General features: G+C 43.8%; 1 protein-coding gene across 5 annotated transcripts in view; it reads left to right on the top strand.

The window, feature by feature from the left end:
• Positions 1 to 1,620: 1,620 nt before the first annotated feature.
• Positions 1,621 to 18,856, top strand: part of afdna (afadin, adherens junction formation factor a) — a gene marked incomplete at its 5' end in the record, with an annotated part of 255,668 nt that continues 238,432 nt past the window's right edge. For all 5 annotated transcript variants that reach the window (XM_083643598.1, XM_083643599.1, XM_083643601.1 and 2 more), the window contains one exon: positions 1,621 to 1,722. In XM_083643598.1, the coding sequence (XP_083499724.1) occupies positions 1,621 to 1,722 (102 nt within the window). The remainder of the gene's footprint in view (positions 1,723 to 18,856) is intronic.

Raw genomic sequence — 18,856 nt, 5'->3', positions numbered from 1 at the left:
GAATGGTTACTTTGCACTGGAATTAGTTTCTGCAATTGGACTAACTTTGATGTTTTTTCTCCCATTTTTGGAACTTTCATGTGAACCATTTTTAGTGCCAACCCTTGCAGGAGATGTTGGGCAAGGTGAATGAGCCAAACTCCCAATAAGTCAATAGTCATGTTAAATAGTCCCTATATCTTTCTTGCCAGCCAAGGCTGAAGCGTTAACCTTGTGTACATCGGGTCTATTATCTGTTACAGTCAATTAGTCGTCTGCTCTGATCTCACAGCCTGTATCCGGAAATGTGTTTCTGCTTTGTGCTGCAGTGTTATCCTTCTATTGTGTTATTTGGTTTGAGTTCATTTTATTTTGGTGGATTAGCTGTAACTCACATTGCATTTCTTTATTATGACTCCCCTGTTTTCAGAGCAGAATTGTTTTTTTGGAGCATGACGTTTTCGGATCTGCAACTGCTGTTTGCACTTTTTTACCAGCTGACCAAAATGCCAAGAGCTTTTGGGCCCAGACTCCAGCGTTGTGTCCCGGGGTGATGGCAGCCACTGCACTCTGTGCAAATAGATGTGTGTGGTGTTGTGGTCTTGGAGGGAAGGCACTGGCAGCATGGTGTGGCATTCAGCACCTGCTAGCTAGAACTGCTTTAGGAGACAATATGGAAAACAGACAAAACAAAAAGTCCTCAATGCCTATAAATAAAGGCTTCTGATATGTGGATAATGCACAGGATCAAAGATGAGGAAATTGCATGCTTGCTGTAAATGCCATGAATTCTGTATAGGGTTCTATACACTCAAGAGGTGACCAACTAAAAGGAGGCTACATTGTGACCTAACTTAGCCTTACATCAGTTTGATCATTCTTAGTATGAAGTATAGGCTATGAATTTATGTAATAATAATCATGTCAACCTGAAAAGCTAAACCCTCCACTACAGTCCTGATTCTCTATTCTATTCTATTCTATTCTATTCTATTCTATTCTATTCTATTCTATCAAAACAGCAGAAAAACGGTGAAGACAGCATAAGAAGACAGGTCTGAAAATAAAAGTTAAAAGATTTGAAAGAATTGAATGCATTATTATTATTATTATTATTATTATTATTAATATTATTATTATTATTATTATTATTATTTTTATTATTATTATTAAAGTTAAATTAACCACAGACAGACCTTATTTCATACATTCAACTGAAATCCCTATGCAAAAATCCCATTGACTTGACTTTTAGACTTGGGAACCGGAACTAGCATGACTAGCTGAGTTGGCCTACAAAAATACGTCATCCCTGCGGTAACGTGACACTATTTATTTGATTGGGGGGGGGGGGGCAATTAACATTGAATCGTTGAGATCGTGAACGCGCATCCCGGGTGTAGCGGGAGCGCGACTAGGCAAGACGCGCACGTCGGGAACGCGGAACCAGAATTCCAGAAACAGATCAGCCAGCAGCAAGCAGCAGGTCGGTGAGCAGGAGACAGACAGACAGACAGACAGACAGACGGGCGGACCGCACAGAGTACCCGGCACAGTGACAAACACATCTGTGATTATTCTTCTCCCGTGGACTGAGGGGATTTATCGCCGGGTCCAGAGCGCTTGAGTCGGGCTGTAACTATGTCGGGGAGCAGGGAGGAGGAGAGGAGGAAACTGGCCGACATCATCAACCACTGGAACGCCAACCGGCTCGACCTGTTCGAGATCAGCCGGCCCACAGAGGTAGGCACCCGGCCACAGAAGGCAGGAGAGGCCGCGGATAGACCCGTAGTAGGCCAGGCCCTCTCTGTCCAGGCCGCTACCCGCTGTCTGTGACTCTGGTCTGGACTCGGACATGTTGTCGCCAGGCTGCTGTGTTAGCATGGTGCTTTACTCAGTGCTTAGTTGTGTGCTGGAGATTAATAGTACGCCAAACTCAATTGACTAATCTGGCGATGTAGCAATGCATGTCCTTGCGCACGCACAACACGACAGACCAGTTTTTACAGGGCATTTGGATTTGACTCATCTGAATGTCGGCAAACACATGAACGTTACGTTAATCCACCAAGCAGCACGTTGTTTAAAAACAATACCACCTTTAACCAGGTCACACTGCTCGCTAACGCCCACCACGGTGCGTTCTGCTGGGAGGAGATTGTGGAAGATAACAGGCGAACCATTCTCAAAGTTGACAGTGTGAAAATAAGTGGTGCGTTCTGTATTGGATGTAGGCCGAATTTAAATTAAAAGTGGATTCGAGTGTTTTGTAAAAAGGCCTCGTGTTATTTTCGTCGACCTTTGCCTGTTAGCGAGTCAGCATTAAACTGACAGATTTGTGAATGGAGTGTTGGCGTCCGTTCTCCCCAACAGGGGGGCACGGCACGTACCGGTGGCTAGTAGCTAGCTAGTTTAGCTAGCAGCCGATACCTGTAGAGCAAACGTGAACCCTGAAACAGTAACACGGGTAACCCTGGATAATGGTAAGGCTACATGACCGAATGTTGTGAAATGAAGATGACAGTGGAGTTTGAGCTCCAGCTAGAAGTGAATGTTGGCTGTGTAGCGGGCTGCAGCACTGCCTGCAATGGCTGACGAACCCAGGAGCACCGTGAGGATGTTGGATACGCAGAACAAACCGATGAGCTTAAGGCATTAGCAACTGGCTAGGTGTAAATGCTAATGCCAGGAGGGTTACCAAAAAGCATTGGTACTGCAGCATACAAGCCAAACCCCAATCTCCCCATCAGTGCAAAAGACCCACCATGTTGTCTGTATTGTCCTCACGTTAGCGAGATGTTTGACCAGCACTCATTGAGCACTGGAACACATTGAGGAACCTTGCTGCTGTAATTAACAATTGTTCATGAGCAGAAAGAAAAGTTGTCCTTGCCGGCTTCAGCTTAGCTAGCTAGCAGAGAGCGGCTATAGAGGGTTTTGTTGTGTTTATACTGAGTCTGACTCTCTTAACAGGTGCAGCTAATTGCTAGTAGTTTAGTCTCTGATTGACAGTTGTGATGCGTAGCTGTGACAGTGTTTTTAGGCGGCCAGCCTCACCCCTACCCCCACCTCTCCTTGGATCAGGGTGGGGGCTGAAGGGGGGGGGGGGGGTCTGGGGGCCACAGGGGTCTCCTCTCCTCCTCCTCCTCCTTGAGCTGATTAATTCCCCTCACTCAGGATCGGAGCTGGCCAGCCGTGTTCTGCCAACACAAGCTCTTCATTCTGCCAGGAAGGGCTCACCTCGGTTCCCCTTGCTGTAATTTATGGATCAAATGATAGCCGCCGGTTTTAATGATATAAACCCTGATAAAATTCCTGACGGTAACCGTACCGTTTCAAATTTTCATTCTTATTAAAATTGTTACCATGGTTACAGTGCTTTGAAAAACAGTAAATACTGTCCATCAACATCAACAAAAGTTAGCAACAGTCTCCCAGACGCAGACGTGCAGCCTTGGTGAAATGATTTCAGTGAGTGTCGGGCTATCAGTCCTTTTTAGCCAGAGTTTTCAATATGAAACTTGGTGAAATGGTGTATTGGCACTTTTTGATCATTTTCAGCACATTAAGCAATAGCGTAATAATACTGATAACCGTGATGATCGGCCACTATAATTGTGATATGAAATTTTCATACCGTTTCATCTCTAAGTTAAAGTTAAGTTAAGTTATCCTTTTCTTTATTCCCATCCTCTGCACCTATACTGTAATTCTCTTTTCCCCCGGGAACATGGCTTCAGCGATGGAGGCTGCTCGGGGTTTTGGCTGGTAGTTGATTGAACGCGAGCAGATGCGTGGACATCGCTGCCCCCCCACTCCCGCCCCCCCACTCCCGCCCCATATGTCAGCTGCCCCCCCCTTCCCCCCGCCCAAGCCCCACAAGTGCCCTTCACACTGTCTAGACTGCTCGTGAGTATAGCTGTGCACCAAATCTGCTCTTTGAAATGAAATGGTCGGCTATGTGATTGACACTCAATAATATGGACGTGGTTTATACCACACGGAATCAGCATTTGTGATAAGTGGAATTGTTACATTTTCCAGTCAGGATCAGAATTCAGACCAAACGGCCATTAGGAGCGGTGAGATCATTCGTGTGATTGGCTTAGGCACGGATGGCTGAGTAGTCTGGTGCAAAAAGGTTCTCAAACTTTTTAATCTTGCAACCCCAAATGAATGAAGTCTTGCTGTGGGCTTTAGGCTCATTACAGCATAACAGGTAGCCATGTCATGTCTTCTTCTTCTTCTTCTTCTTCTTCTTCTTCTTCTGTGGTGTTTTATGGCATTTGGCATCATTAATGTTGCATTATTACCACCACCTCCTTCTGGATTCATCCATCCACTGTTTCCCTACATTCTCAATCCTTTTTCCTCTCCTTAACTCCTCCATCGCAATCCCCTGTCATGCCATGTCATTAAAGCATAACAGGTAGCCATGTCATGTCATGCCATTACAGCAGGTAGCCATGTCATGTGGACAGAGACGTGGGACAGACACATGGGACAGACACGTGGGACAGATGTGGGACAGAGACATGGGACAGAAATGTGGGACAGAAATGTGGGACAGAGACGTGGGACAGAGACGTGGGACAGAGACGTGGGACAGATATGTGGGACCGAGACGTGGGACAGAGACGTTGGACAGAGACATGGGCTGTATTCTGGGAGTGAAGACACTGGGTTAAAAAGATGGGAGTACAGTAAATGTACTGGAATGAGGGTGCGGTCACACCTGCAGTTTGTTTTGATCTGAATCATTGAAAAGTTTATTTTCTTGTACTTTAGTATTATATAGGGCGGCTGGGTTTAAAAAACATATCAATATCGAACCGATATTCATCTGAAGGAACTGATATCGATTCATAAATCCCAATATCGATCTTTTAATGTGCCTTTTGCAGGGGATGCTTGAAGCTTTAACCCCGCTAGACTGGCGTGGTTTGGTTCTTAGGGTTAGGGTTAGGGTTAGGGTTAGGGATGGGTACCGAACTCGGTACTTTTACAGGCACCGACCGAATTACGTCGGTACTGCCCCGTACCAGTTCACATAAAAACGAACGGTACCAAATTTCGGTACTTGAACGCATCTGAGTAATAGAAAGAGAGTGGTGAAAATAGAAATTCCGACGGAACCTTAAGGCAACACGCAAGAGCGCGTTACGTCACTACGTCACTCTGGTTCTGAAAGCAAAACAGGACCAGCCGAAAGCTGTGGCTACACTTTTTACCAAGATAGACTCAGACAACACTGGTTGCAACATGTGTGATGTGAATTGCAAAGCTGGCCAGGGAAACACCTCAAACTTGAGGAAGCATGGTCAAACACAAGATATATTTAGCTAAATGCTGAAGACTGTAACGTCTTAGATAGGCTGAGGGTGAATGAAGCAGATAGCCTACCGCACCGTTGCTAACGTTAGCAGCACCTCCTCAGCTGTAACGTTGAGAGAGGCATCGACTTCTACAACATCAAGTAACGTTATTTAATTAGCTAGCGTTAGCTGTATTAGTTGTTTCACTGCCGTTGTGGTTGTTAATAACGGGGCTTTTCACTGTCTTCACAACGACTGCAAACGTTACTACGTTAAACGTTAAACGCTAACGTTACTCTTGCTGCAGTAATTGTCAAGGGTTCAACAGAATGTATTTCCTCAGCCTGTATAGTAGCTATCAACATGAAATAAAAAGCATTTGAGAGCTTAAACCCGTGGGTTTTTATTTGGAAGGGTTACATTTGCCATAATCTTTATTAACATTTCTTAAAATGCATTAGAATATTTTTATTTTTAATTTTTGGGGTTAAAGATAAATTTTTTTTTTAATGAACATTAGGGCAAATATAATACGAAAAGCCAAAGGGTTAAGCTCTCAAATGCTTTTTATTTTATGTTTCTATGTGCTACAGAGCCTGAGATATGAAGGCTTTAGTGAATACTGACCGCTCTCTCTGAGAAGTTTGGATTTTTTTTATTTTTTACAACTGTAATTTTTTTTGTTATTAGAGCGTGTAAAGTACCGAAAATGGTACCGTTTTGGGTACCGTACCGAATTCCAGGTACCGGTATCGTACCGGTATCGGTTCAAATGTGAACGGTACCCATCCCTAGTTAGGGTTTGGTTCTTAGCGCAACAAGATCTTGTAAACGTAAAAAAAACATTAGTAACATCTTTAATAATGCACAATGTTAGAGGGTGCCTTGTACAATTCACCGCATTAGCTCTTTGAGAATCTCTTTCATATCCAAAAGCAAAATTGGTATTGTAATTGAAAAATCGAATCGAATCGGGACCTGTATTGGAACTGGGTTCTTCTCACAATGCCTTTACAAGTCAGCCAGGGTTGGTAAACAAAAGTCACATGGAGTCACAAGAAGCCCACGGTCCTCCCACCAGCGTAGAGATTTTGGCAGCAGAGGAGAGTCAAAACAAATTCCATTCCAGTCCCTGTAGCTTTAGCAAAGCATGATGCATGATGTCTTTGCTGTCACCTCCCTTCTCTGCTGTCCATACCGTTAACAAACATCTCGTCTGGTTTGACAGACTATCACCATTTTGTGCTGTACCAGCTCCTCTTACTCTCACTCTTGTATGACGGAAAAAAGGCTCTGTTACCTTTACAACCATGAACCATCCACCCAAAGTACCAAGCAGGCCTGCTTTATTGAACAATCCAAATCTTCGTCAAAACTTGCCATTTTCAGCGTGTAGGTTGCTACCTTACTAGTAGGGATGGGCAGGAGTTAGGGGTGTCACAATATATCGTCCCACGAAATTTCGCGATAGTAAAACGTCACGATATGTATCGTTGAGATGAAATCTCATATCGCAAAATTTTTTTTTTTTTTTTTTTTTTTTTTCAAAAAATAGACTAAGAAACGTCTTTGTTTGTTGAAGTTCAATGTGTGGAAAGTAGTTCAGTTGAACACATGAGAAGTTATACAGGAGAGAAACCATTCAATTGAGTTTCTGGCTAAACTGTTTACTTGACAGGAAAAACTGAAGATGCATAAAAAATAGATTAAGAAAAGTCTTGTTGTTTGAGTTTGAAGAAAAACTGAAGATGCATAATGAGAATTTATACTGCTGAGAAACCTTTTAGTTCAAAGTAAATCTACTAGTAAGCCTTATCTCCAATCTCATGTTTTTTCTAGTTGTTATTGTAATAACAATTTCCCACAACAGCATGTTTTGTATTTGTGCATTTCAAATAAAATACTACTTTTCCAGTCATATATTGTCATTATTCAAGTTTAAAAAAATATTGTTAAAATCGTATCGTATCGTATCGTTATCGTGAACCCAGTATCGTGATACGTATCGTATCGTGAACTGAGTGTATCGTGACACCCCTAGCAGGAGTACTCGAGTACTCGTTCATAACGTCAGTACTCGAGTAACGTTTCCGCTGTTCGGGTACTCGCCCCACCCCCCACTCCTTTAAAAACGGTCTACATCTACGCACGCTTTGTCACAGCAGATTACCCCTGCTCTGTCATTACCATAGTATAGATATTCTAAATGAACTGCTTAACATAGCCAAACTTGGGTTCAGCGTGTGTTTCCACACAGACCCCCCCCCGCGCGCGAGTACCAGGTTACTCGTTATAATACGAGAGTACTCGAGTGTTTAAATTGCTTAAAATGCCCAAACATCCCTACTTGCTAACTAGCATAGCTGGAGGCATTTGAGAGCGACACACAGAGCCCTTCACTCTGCCTGAACTGGTCAGAGCCAATGGCAGAGCTGATCCCTGCAGCCTGCTTCCAGTGAGTCAGACTAGGCAGAGCTGATCCCTGCAGCCTGCTTCCAGTGAGTCAGACTAGGCAGAGCTGATCCCCGCAGCCTGCTTCAGTGAGTCAGACTAGGCAGAGCTGATCCCTGCAGCCTGCTTCCAGTGAGTCAGACTAGGCAGAGCTGATCCCTGCAGCCTGCTTCCAGTGAGTCAGACTAGGCAGAGCTGATCCCCGCAGCCTGCTTCCAGTGAGTCAGACTAGGCAGAGCTGATCCCTGCAGCCTGCTTCCAGTGAGTCAGACTAGGCAGAGCTGATCCCTGCAGCCTGCTTCCAGTGAGTCAGACTAGGCAGAGCTGATCCCCGCAGCCTGCTTCAGTGAGTCAGACTAGGCAGAGCTGATCCCTGCAGCCTGCTTCCAGTGAGTCAGACTAGGCAGAGCTGATCCCTGCAGCCTGCTTCCAGTGAGTCAGACTAGGCAGAGCTGATCCCCGCAGCCTGCTTCCAGTGAGTCAGACTAGGCAGAGCTCATCCCTGCAGCCTGCTTCCAGTGAGTCAGACTAGGCAGAGCTGATCCCTGCAGCCTGCTTCCAGTGAGTCAGACTAGGCAGAGCTGATCCCCGCAGCCTGCTTCCAGTGAGTCAGACTAGGCAGAGCTGATCCCCGCAGCCTGCTTCAGTGAGTCAGACTAGGCAGAGCTGATCCCAGCAGCCTGCTTCCAGTGAGTCAGACTAGGCAGAGCTGATCCCCGCAGCCTGCTTCCAGTGAGTCAGACTAGGCAGAGCTGATCCCCGCAGCCTGCTTCCAGTGAGTCAGACTAAGAAAGAGCTGAATATGAGCATCAGTCCAGCCTGTGGTTTGCTCTCATTAAATGTTGTTATGCTCGGCTTTCCAAGCATGAGGAAATACTGGCTATCAGATGGCAACATCCGTCTCCTTATACCGTTGCATTTTGGGGTGGTTTCCTTTAGTTGGTTCAGGTTACGTTTTCATTCATCTCATAATAACCCACACCGCACTTCTCTTGGTGCTGTTATTCGGTGCCGCCCGAGTTTGAATGGCGTTGTTCTCACCTGGCAAACAAACTGGACTGTTTTGATATCTCCAGCTCAGGTGTGGCACCACATATCTGTGTCGAGAGACGCCTGAAAATAACGGTCTTGGTCCTCATCCCAAGAGAATGAGAATCAGGGTTCCCATCATGTGTCCTTGAAATCCTTAAAAGTTTGTGAGTTTGAGAAAAAAAGCCAATGCTTTGATGAAAAAAAGACATATTAGACATGGGTCATTGAAAGAGCTTGAATTTATATATTTTGTTCAAGAATAGAAAGTACTTTTGATATTTTCTTGTTAATGTGAGTCAATAGTCTACTTTCTGCTGTCTACATGTGGTTCTCCTGTGTCTGTGTTAGAGAAGGCAAGTAGTATAGTCTGCCATCACTATCAGAGAACAGTGGAGACATGTTCACGCATTTGAAGCGCTAGCTCTCATTAGAAACATCCTCAGTGTTGTAACAGTGAGGCCATTTACACCTGGCATTAACATGTGTTTTCTGCCATCTGATTGCAATCAGATCAGTAATTCACCTTGATCTGTGTCTCAAGCTATGCCGTGCTGTTGGGTTCTTCAATGAGATGTTTGAAGAGGGAGTGGGGAACCCTGGAGAATGTAATCCGAACCAACTACAGGGAAGGACCCCAACACAGCAGGTTTCCTGGGTATGAGGAGACAGATGTTGACATGTGATAGCCAGCAGTTACTCCTGCGTGGGAAGCGTAGCATAACAAAATGAACTGCTGGGGTCAAGAGCAGGTCAAATCTGATCCCATTTTCCATGAGCAAAATCTCCATCCTGGTAGGACAGGTTACTAAAACCCTCTCCAACGAATAAGCTACTTGTAAGTAGAATTCTGTCAGTCAAATCAATATGAATATTCAACTATTCTTTTCTTCTTCTTTCTTTGATTAATAAGACTATCTGTCTATCAGAAGATCCATTGGCGTGAGTTTACTTGATTTGTTTGTAGATTTGGGACTTGGTTTTACGGTAATAGACTGATAGTTATACCAAAATGGGCGGTATATATCACAATCTATTTGGAGGAACTAAGCAATTCAATGTAAAATCACACATTCGGCACCCCCATGTAGCCAGAATGGAATGATCCTTGTATCAGGACACATTTTGCGACTATTCGGCTGTGAGATTGGCAGCTGAATCAGGTTCCTTCATCATCGAATCGCTGACTTTTTTGGGGTCACCAGGGCATCAGGGCATGTAAGACCATGCCACCTTTGCCTACAAGCAGTGGGGGGCTCGCTGCTCGCAGTTGGGCAGTGTGAACCTGGAAGCAATGAAGTCAACCTTTGCACTTTGTTTCAGAGCGAAGACATATTGCAGGTGTGATAGAAAGTCACTGAGGCATGGATGCTACGGGACGACTGGACTTCCCATTAGGGCTGTCACTTTTCATTCGAAATTCGAATGCAACTTCGAATGTGGGGGAGGGGTTCGTGTTCGATATGTAAATTGACTGTTCGATTTTATTTTTTTTTATTTTTTTTATTATTATTATTTTTTTTTATGAACCAAAATTAACCAACTGCTGCTTGCTGGTAATGTTAATCCCATGTCAGAAAAAGTCTCCAGATTTGTCGCGTTAGTCTCTTCTGAGAAAGATTGTCTCCAGGGTCTGAAAAGTTGTCTCGAGTTGTTTGTGAGGCAGTGTTGTGACTGTGAGCGTCCAAGCTAACACGTCGGGCTGATGCCCGGTGGCCTGGACTGAAAAAAAAAAAAAAAAAAAAATTAACCAAAAAACTTCGAATATATTCGAACGAATTTCGGGCAATTAAAGTTCGTTCAAACTTTATTTTGGGAAAAAGTGACAGCCCTACTTCCCATACAGTGCAGATAGAGGCCAGGGCTCTGTGTGTGAGGGGGTTCCAGGGGTACGCTACCAGGGGGGTTCCCCAAGCGCCAGCTACTCACCTGGCCGGCTGCTTTCACACTACCAGACTTTGGGAGTGACAACAACAATTTTGAATGAGAGAGACTGCACATGTGTTTACACACTGGACTACACTCTGACTGTATGGGCAATGTCTGGAAATCATATCTGTAACGATAGTAAGGTTTACACACCAGTAACACCAGTAATCAGAGGCGTGAGTTTTCATGAAAAAATATGTAAGGGTTCCTTATTAATTTGGTACAAAATTATCACCAGAAAAATGTATCTTGCCATCGCAAACATCCCTTAGCTGGCTACTTTTCCCATCTGGCTGGCTACTAAAACATTTGGGGAACCCCCTGCGCTACGGGATGACTGCTCTTCCCATACAGTACCAGATAGAATACCAGGGCTCTGTGATCTGGTGGCAGCGTTTTTCAGTAAGAAGTGAAACGACACAGATGGTTTATAGTGCCTGTCCCATTCAGCATTCACTGGACCCAGGCTACCATTCACTGAGAACTGGCACCAATGCAAAATTTGAACAGATCAGTAACATGACAAATAAGAGTTTAAATTACTATGCCTTTTGTCATTGTGTTTTATCTGCAGACTAAGCAGTCATTGGCTTTACGTTCTATAAAAGCCTTTATTTTTGTATTGATTATAATTGAGTGATACACTTTATTAAAACAATCATATTATATCAGAAGTGTTATTTGTTTTGTGTTCACAGTGATGTCAGTTAGATTTGGTTAGGTCAGAGCTATGCTCACTACATCTGCCTTTTTTTAACCCCAGGTGTGCATAAAATACAGGCTAAGAACTAAAAAACAAAATTATTATGTATATATATATATATATTATTATAATAATTATCAGAATATCGTATCGGTTGTCGGCCAGGAGAAGCAGATATTTATCGGTTATCGTATCGGTTGAAAAAAATCCATATTGGGCATTATTGGTACTTTTTATCGATTTTAAAACAGCCTCGATAGCAGCCGGTGGCCGCAGCCATTGTTGTTACTTGTCGGCGCAGTCTTGACCACCGCTTCACAGCATCTTAGTCCCGCCCACTGGGCTGTTTATTGATGCTGATTGGCCTCCGTGCTAATCGCTGGTAAAACCGTAAAAAGGACCCAGACAAAGTTTCTCTGTTATCTCTACCTACAATACAGATAGTTATGGAATTCTACACAAAATCACATCTATCTGACAATACAAAAATGGTCTCAGTCTTGGGCCGAATAGGGCCCTAATGTGTGGACGACATGACAGTTTCATCCTGAGTGCTGCTGACCTAAGGAGGTGTTGCTCTTTTCCCTCTGCCCTGTTCTCTATCCATCCTGCTTGTTACAGCAAGGCCTTATCGACTCACTACTGGACACACACACAGCTAATGTTAGCAGTAGACTGGACACACACACAGCTAATGTTAATGTTCTGGAAACAATTCATCGATTGGTTAAATGGGAAAAACACAGTAATGCCTGTTCTTGATTATAATAGTATTGTTTTTGGTGTAATATTAGAAGACAACAAATTGGACCTAATGATCAATGTGTTACTAATCTTATAGCTAAATTCTTTATTCATAAGGCAAAATTGATCAAAACTCCACCCATCTTTACCTGCTACTTTAATGAAACCCAACTCTACATAAAGTCCCTGAAATTAGTGAAATCGAATTTTGCCAAAGACCTCTATTTATCTTTAACAAGTCTCTAGCATCTTATGTTTTATTTATTTTAAATTGTATTTTAATTTTTAATTTTCGTGTTTCCCTCTGTCTGTCCTGTATTATGTGTGAATGTGCTGCCATGTGTCTGTTCATGCTTGTCGAAGTTGTATACTCTTGTGATGATTGCCTTACAGTTGTAAATGAAAAGACTAAATAAATTGTAAAAAAAAAGAAAAAGAGCTAATGTTAGCAGTAGAGCTAATGTTAGCAGTAGAGCTAATGTTAGCAGTAGAGCTAATGTTAGCAGTAGAGCTAATGTTAGCAGTAGAGCACGTTTTGTGAGGCCACGTTTACGCCTGCAAATCACGGTTGGGCCGGTATAAATAATGGATAATGGTGGATAATATACTATTTTTAATGAGTGCTTTTTGGAAATACATTTTGCAGGAACATGTGGAAGGAAGTGTGTTTATTAATCATGTTGGCCACGGTTCATTCATGGCAGTTCACAAACTTATATATTGGCAACAACCGCACAGTGCTGCTTCAACGCCCCGCCCCCCCGACCGCAGACCAGAGCCCAGCTGAGCTGCAGACCTAATGACCAATGTTGGTTCAGTCGGTTTGCATAAAATCAAGGCCGTTTTTAAGCTCGTGCACCGGAAGTCTTCCATGACTGTTGTCCAGAGATGCCCACAAGTCCTTTTTTGCAAGTCCAAGTCAAGTCTCAAGTTTTTGTAGACGAGTCTCAAGTCACTGTGTGTGTGACAAGTCACTGTGTGTGTGACAAGTCACTGTGTGTGAGAGACTTAAGAGCGACTCAAGTCCAAGTCTCCATCTCTGCTGGTGTCATCCCCACACATGGCTGTGAACAGCACAACTGTGCAAAAACATTGATATGGCGATATATCACGATATCTTTCTGAAATATCGATACAGTATTGCGGAAAAAAGTATCGCGATATATTGCCGTATCGATTTTATTGCACAGCCCTAGTGTAACTGCATTGTGTGTGTTTTGTGCGTGTGCGTGTAACAGCATTGTGTGTGTGGCACCATGGAGTGACACCAGTCACATGTAAGGCTGAAGGGTAGGGGCTCAGGTGCACCTCTGTGCTACACAAGCCGGGCTGAACAGAACCACCTCACTTGCATCAGTGTAGGGAAACCTTTGCCCCCACTGTCTAAGAAATGGGGGCATTTACACATTTTTGGGGCACTTTAAAAAATACTAATCAGACATCAGCAATCTAAAAAGTGATGATATCAGTGATTTATGATGAATTTGAGTATGGGGGGGGGGGGGGGGGGTGTGTCTAACTCCCAGGGGGAGGTCTATTTCATTCCCACGGGTCTACTAGTTTTAACTAAGGCCCTGTTTACACGCCAACGCTCCCTGCATCAAACGCAAAACCTTTTTTTTGCGTTGGTGCCTTCCTTTTACACGGGAACGCTGTTCTCGGGGCCTGAAAACACAAAAAAGTGAAAACGGGTCCCAGAGTGGAATTGTTTGATAACGGTGCCCCTTACTGTCGCCGTGTAAAGTGGAGAAACGTGATGACACAGCCCTCCTTCACCATGGAAGACCATGATACACAATCTAGGAGCGTTGAACTAGCACAATACAGCCTTATGGCACAATGAATCACATTGGCATTCAACAAACATGATAACGATTTGCTAAAAACAGGTCATCTGCGTTAAGTGCTCGCTACTAACGTCGCATATTAATCACTCCTGCATTAAGTAATTGAAGACAACTCATGGCCAGATGCATTTCCTCAAGGCACAATTGTGCTGCAAAGACAAACAGCTCTTTTTTTATGGAGCTTTACTGGGTTTTTATTCTGTAATAATCCAATTTGGAGCAGTTTATTACTAGGGGTGTCAAAAATAATCGATTATAAGATGCATCGCGATGCGGACGTGCACGATTCTGCATCGATTCACAAATGTCAAAAATCTATTCTTATTATTATTATTATTTTATTTTTTTTATAATCAAATAAAATATAATGGAAGTACATGCAGTTGTTTATTTTAATTATGGATCATAATACAATGCAATTCCAAATGCACTTTTATTTTAAAAGTAGCCACACAGTGAGAAAAAAGAAAGTGAGAAAAAATAAATCATGTATTGCGGAAAAAAGTGATGCATCGATTTAAGATGCATCGAGATGCATCGATAATCGTAATCGAATCGTAGCCCTCTGAATCGTAATCGAATGGTGAGGCCAGTGAAGATTCACAGCCCTATTTATTACCATTCATGACTTCTGTGTCTGTCTATCACGTGGACAATTAATTAATTAATTAAACCCACAAAACTAAATCAAGCCCGTTAGAAATAGACAGAATAGAGGAAGCTAGGCATTTTTACTAGGGATGGCATGATACCACTTTTTCATGTCCGATACCCACAACCCTGAGTATCTGCCAATACTGATATGATCCAATCTTTTTTCCTCGCTTATACAACTATAGGGATGGGGATTGTTAATTTGTATTGATGTTGTTACCATTTTCGAGTCTGCTTCATGAACCGGGTCCTTATCGATACCACTATCGATACCTTTGAATGATTTGGTGGAAAGACGAGACGTCAATAAATTGTTGGTTATGTTTCAACAAGTATTTATTTTTCACAAAGCGTAAAGTGTGAAAGTATGAGTGGGCCCCAATTCAAATGATTAGGAAATAATGTTGTATTTTAATTTAAATATTTCCTTTGATAAAAAAAGCACTCTTGGCATTGCTAGTTTTAATAGACCCTTTTCACGGGGGCCATTTTGTGTCGAAAAGGCAGGGTATTGGTAAAAGAGTTGGCAAATATCGACATATTGGATATCAACAAAAAATAAATAAAAATTCAATGTTGTGCGTCCGTCTTAACACATTGACTGCCAGCCGTTTTTTTTTGCTGTAGGTAGCTTCTGCCAAGCCGTTTTTTGAGGATTCTGGCTCATTTTACAAGAGCCGAGGATTCGTTTCAGCTTGGACTTTGTGAACATACAATATCTCAAAAGTACTAATAGAATGTGTACTTTCTCTGTCTAAAAGAGTTAGTTTGTAGAGTTAGTAGTTATGTAAGCATCAGCATGGTTTTAGCGTCAGAAAAAATATTCAGAGATAAACGGCTTTTTGTGAAATTGGATAGAACAGTCACTTTAACCATTCATTTTTGGCTCTCTCTCTCTCTCTCTCCCTCCCCCTCTCGCTCTCTCTCTCTCTCTCCCTCCCTCTCGCTCTCCCTCCCTCTCTCTCTCTCTCTCTCTCTCTCTCTCTCTCTCCCTCCCTCTCGCTCTCCCTCCCTCTCTCTCTCTCTCCCTCCCTCTCGGGAGGGAGACGCACTAGGTTTAATCCTAGTGAGAGGGGGAGAGGGAGAGAGAGAGAGAGAGGGAGGGAGGGAGAGAGAGAGAGCGAGAGAGAGAGAGGGAGAGAGCGAGAGGGAGGGTTGCTTCAACTCCTCCCTCCGTGGGCGTTCTTCTTGGCTGCAGCGCCGTGTAACAAGCACTTTCCTACCTGTGCAAATTCACTTTCTCATACTCTCGACCTCTCAAATACATTTCTGAATAGAAATTAAATTACTCTAAATTAGAGCGAAAAAGAAACAAAAAAGAATGGGTTGAAAATCCCATTCTAAAAGCCTTTTATGGCTGTTTCCAATTCCAATTTTGCAAGGCAAAATGGCCTGCTGCTTGTCACCAGCCTCACTGCCCCGCTGCCGCTGTGCCTGGATGTGCCTGTCTGCGTGGCCGCTCCCCGAGGAAGCCCGGCTGGACTCGCCCGCCTCCCGGAGCCCTGGCCGAGAGCTCCGATGAAGCCCCTGCGACTCTGGTCATATTTACGCTGCGTGCCTCAAAGTGTGCTCCATCCGCAATCCACCATGCAAGTTTGCAATCCCGCACCGCCAGCAATCAACGCGAAAACGAAAGCGCCTCCGCCAATCCATTTTCATGAGAATGGAAATGGATCACACTGCTTTTTGCTTGCCTTCCTACTTCCTTGTCGCCACTTAGTGGGTCGGTGGAATGGGTTGTACACGTTGTACACGTCCAATACTTATATAAGATATGTAAAAGGGTTAGACTGTTGACTGCCACGTTGTTGGCAGTCAACAGCTGGATTCTGAAAACGTGTTGGCAGTGAATGTGTTAAATGCAAGATGTGGTGTCCATCACCAAACCTGCTCATTTCCTCTTCAGCATGTAGTGCCTTCACGCTAGTGTTGTGACATGCGCGAACGACCCGAATCTATTGAACGGCTCTTTGCTATGAACGAAGGGAACCGAGTCCTACTTGAGAGCCGTTCGTTTTAATGTTGTGCCCAAATGTCACTGCCTGCCACTCCCCACCACACACACAGTGTAGGCCTCCCTCCCTCCCTCTGCTAGTCCACTGAGCAGGGAGGATAGGTGCACTCGTTACGGGCGCATGCTGTAACTGGGTGGCCTGGGTGGGCGGACTCAGCTTAATATCAAAACGGGCTATCTGCCGACTTTCTGGGCAGCGAAGTGTTGCATGAATTGCATTCAAGGAAAACCAACTTTATTTACACAACACATCATTTCATAGAAGAAGTAAATTCACTGACTAAGCAGATGATATGGCATCACCTTGTGTCATGTTTACAATGCAGATCATTGACATGAGGTCTGGAATATGAGTAATTTAGTGCTGCTGCAGTTCACCAAAATTAAATAGTGGTGGCTCTAAGATCAAATCTGATCCAAATCGTACCATATCATTATCCTACTGATTTCGCAGATAAACAGTAGTGCACGCCCCCTAAAAAGAAGAAGAAAAAAAAAGAACGAGGATCCGCTATTTTGAACGGCTCTCGGAAAGGAACGGAGCCATAAGATCCGGCTCCCTTCAAAGAGCCGTAATTCCCAGCACTACTTCACGCTGAGGTGAAGGGCCTTTTCCATTGGGAAGCTGGTATCTACTATCTCTAATCTACCGTGTTTCCCATGGGGTGTGAATGCAGTATGCCAGCGGGCTCAGCGGGACATCTGTGGCTCCTCCCTTTCCCCCCAGAGCGCAGGAAGCAGGAAGCCGGACAGGAAGTGTGTGTTGTGTGGAGATAGAGTGTTTCCTGTGGTGGAGGTGTAGTGATTGTGATGTGGGTTTGGTTTGGCGAGTGGAGTTTTGCGGCTTGAGCAGGTTTTCTTTTCCAATGGTTTATTTCCAGAGTTTATCACCAGTGGCACCAGTGTTATGGTCTAGAGTAGAGATGCAGCGGTATGAGTTTTTGACGGTATGATAACCTTGGAGAAAAATACCACGGTTTCACGGTATCACGGTATCGCGGACCTTTATGTGTTATTGTGAAATCTGGCAACAAAAAAATAGCCTACATTTTTTTGTTTGTTATTGAAATATTTATTTCATCTAATTAACGTATGTAAAACTAAAACACACATGCTTATCTTTTGTCAAATCGGATTGGACACTGGACATAAATGTTTCAATGTTAATGTGCACACACACACACACACACACACACACACACACACACACACACACACACACACACACACACACACACACACACACACACACACACACACACACACACACTTTTATTTGTATCCAAAAGTACTGTAGGGCAAATATTAGATATCCAGATATTTTGGAAGAAAGTAGCAGTGCAGACACTGGATGCATGTGCTGTAAGCACAGGAGAAATAGTGTAGCGCATTGCTAGCTTATAATGGATCCAAGCAGACATAATGTAAACACACACACACACTTATGCCTCTCTGTGCGTCACACACACACACACACACACACACACACACACACACACACACACACACACACACACACACACACACCTCTGCCTCTTATTTAATGACTGTTGTTACTTCTCTTCAGTGCAATACGCCGGCATAACGTTCGCTCAGTCAAGTAACGTTATCGTTAGTTAGAGCAAAGACAGTTGAGTGCTAATTAGCCATGTTATGTTATTGATAACGTTAGCCTATGACAGTGTTTATTTTACATTCATCCTCCTGCCGGTGGAAATGGTTTATGTCCGACACGATGTATGATGACGCAAGACGTTTAACGTACCTTGAATTTGGCAAATAAGGAAGGACGGGTGTTGTTCCTGCAGATGTGCTGATTCATGTTTGAGGTATTGCCCCCTCTAATCCTCCCTGGCCATCCCTGCTTTTACCAAAAATATTCCCACACACCGCGGAGTTTGTCTTTTTCGACGGGGCCACGCCCACCGCCCGGGGGAACGTTCTGGGGATTCTCCTTCAGCAGCCATTATCACGTTGAATTACAATAGCCTACACACGGGTCTAAACACAATGATTGACTTGATGACTTCTTGACGATCACAGCTACACTGATTGCTGAGACTGGGCAGCTGGGGGGAGGGGCCGCGTTACTGCACTCTGTCTGGGCACTTTCTCTCTCAGGGGGAAACAGCTGATACCGTGGGGAAGGTATGACGGCAAAACTTAGTGGTTTTGATACCGTGACTTTTTG

Source organism: Poromitra crassiceps (assembly GCF_964638095.1).
Source record: "Poromitra crassiceps genome assembly, chromosome: 9".
NCBI lineage: Eukaryota > Metazoa > Chordata > Actinopteri > Beryciformes > Melamphaidae > Poromitra > Poromitra crassiceps.
Note: the sequence above shows the minus strand (reverse complement) of the source record. Positions and strands in the feature narration are given on the sequence as shown.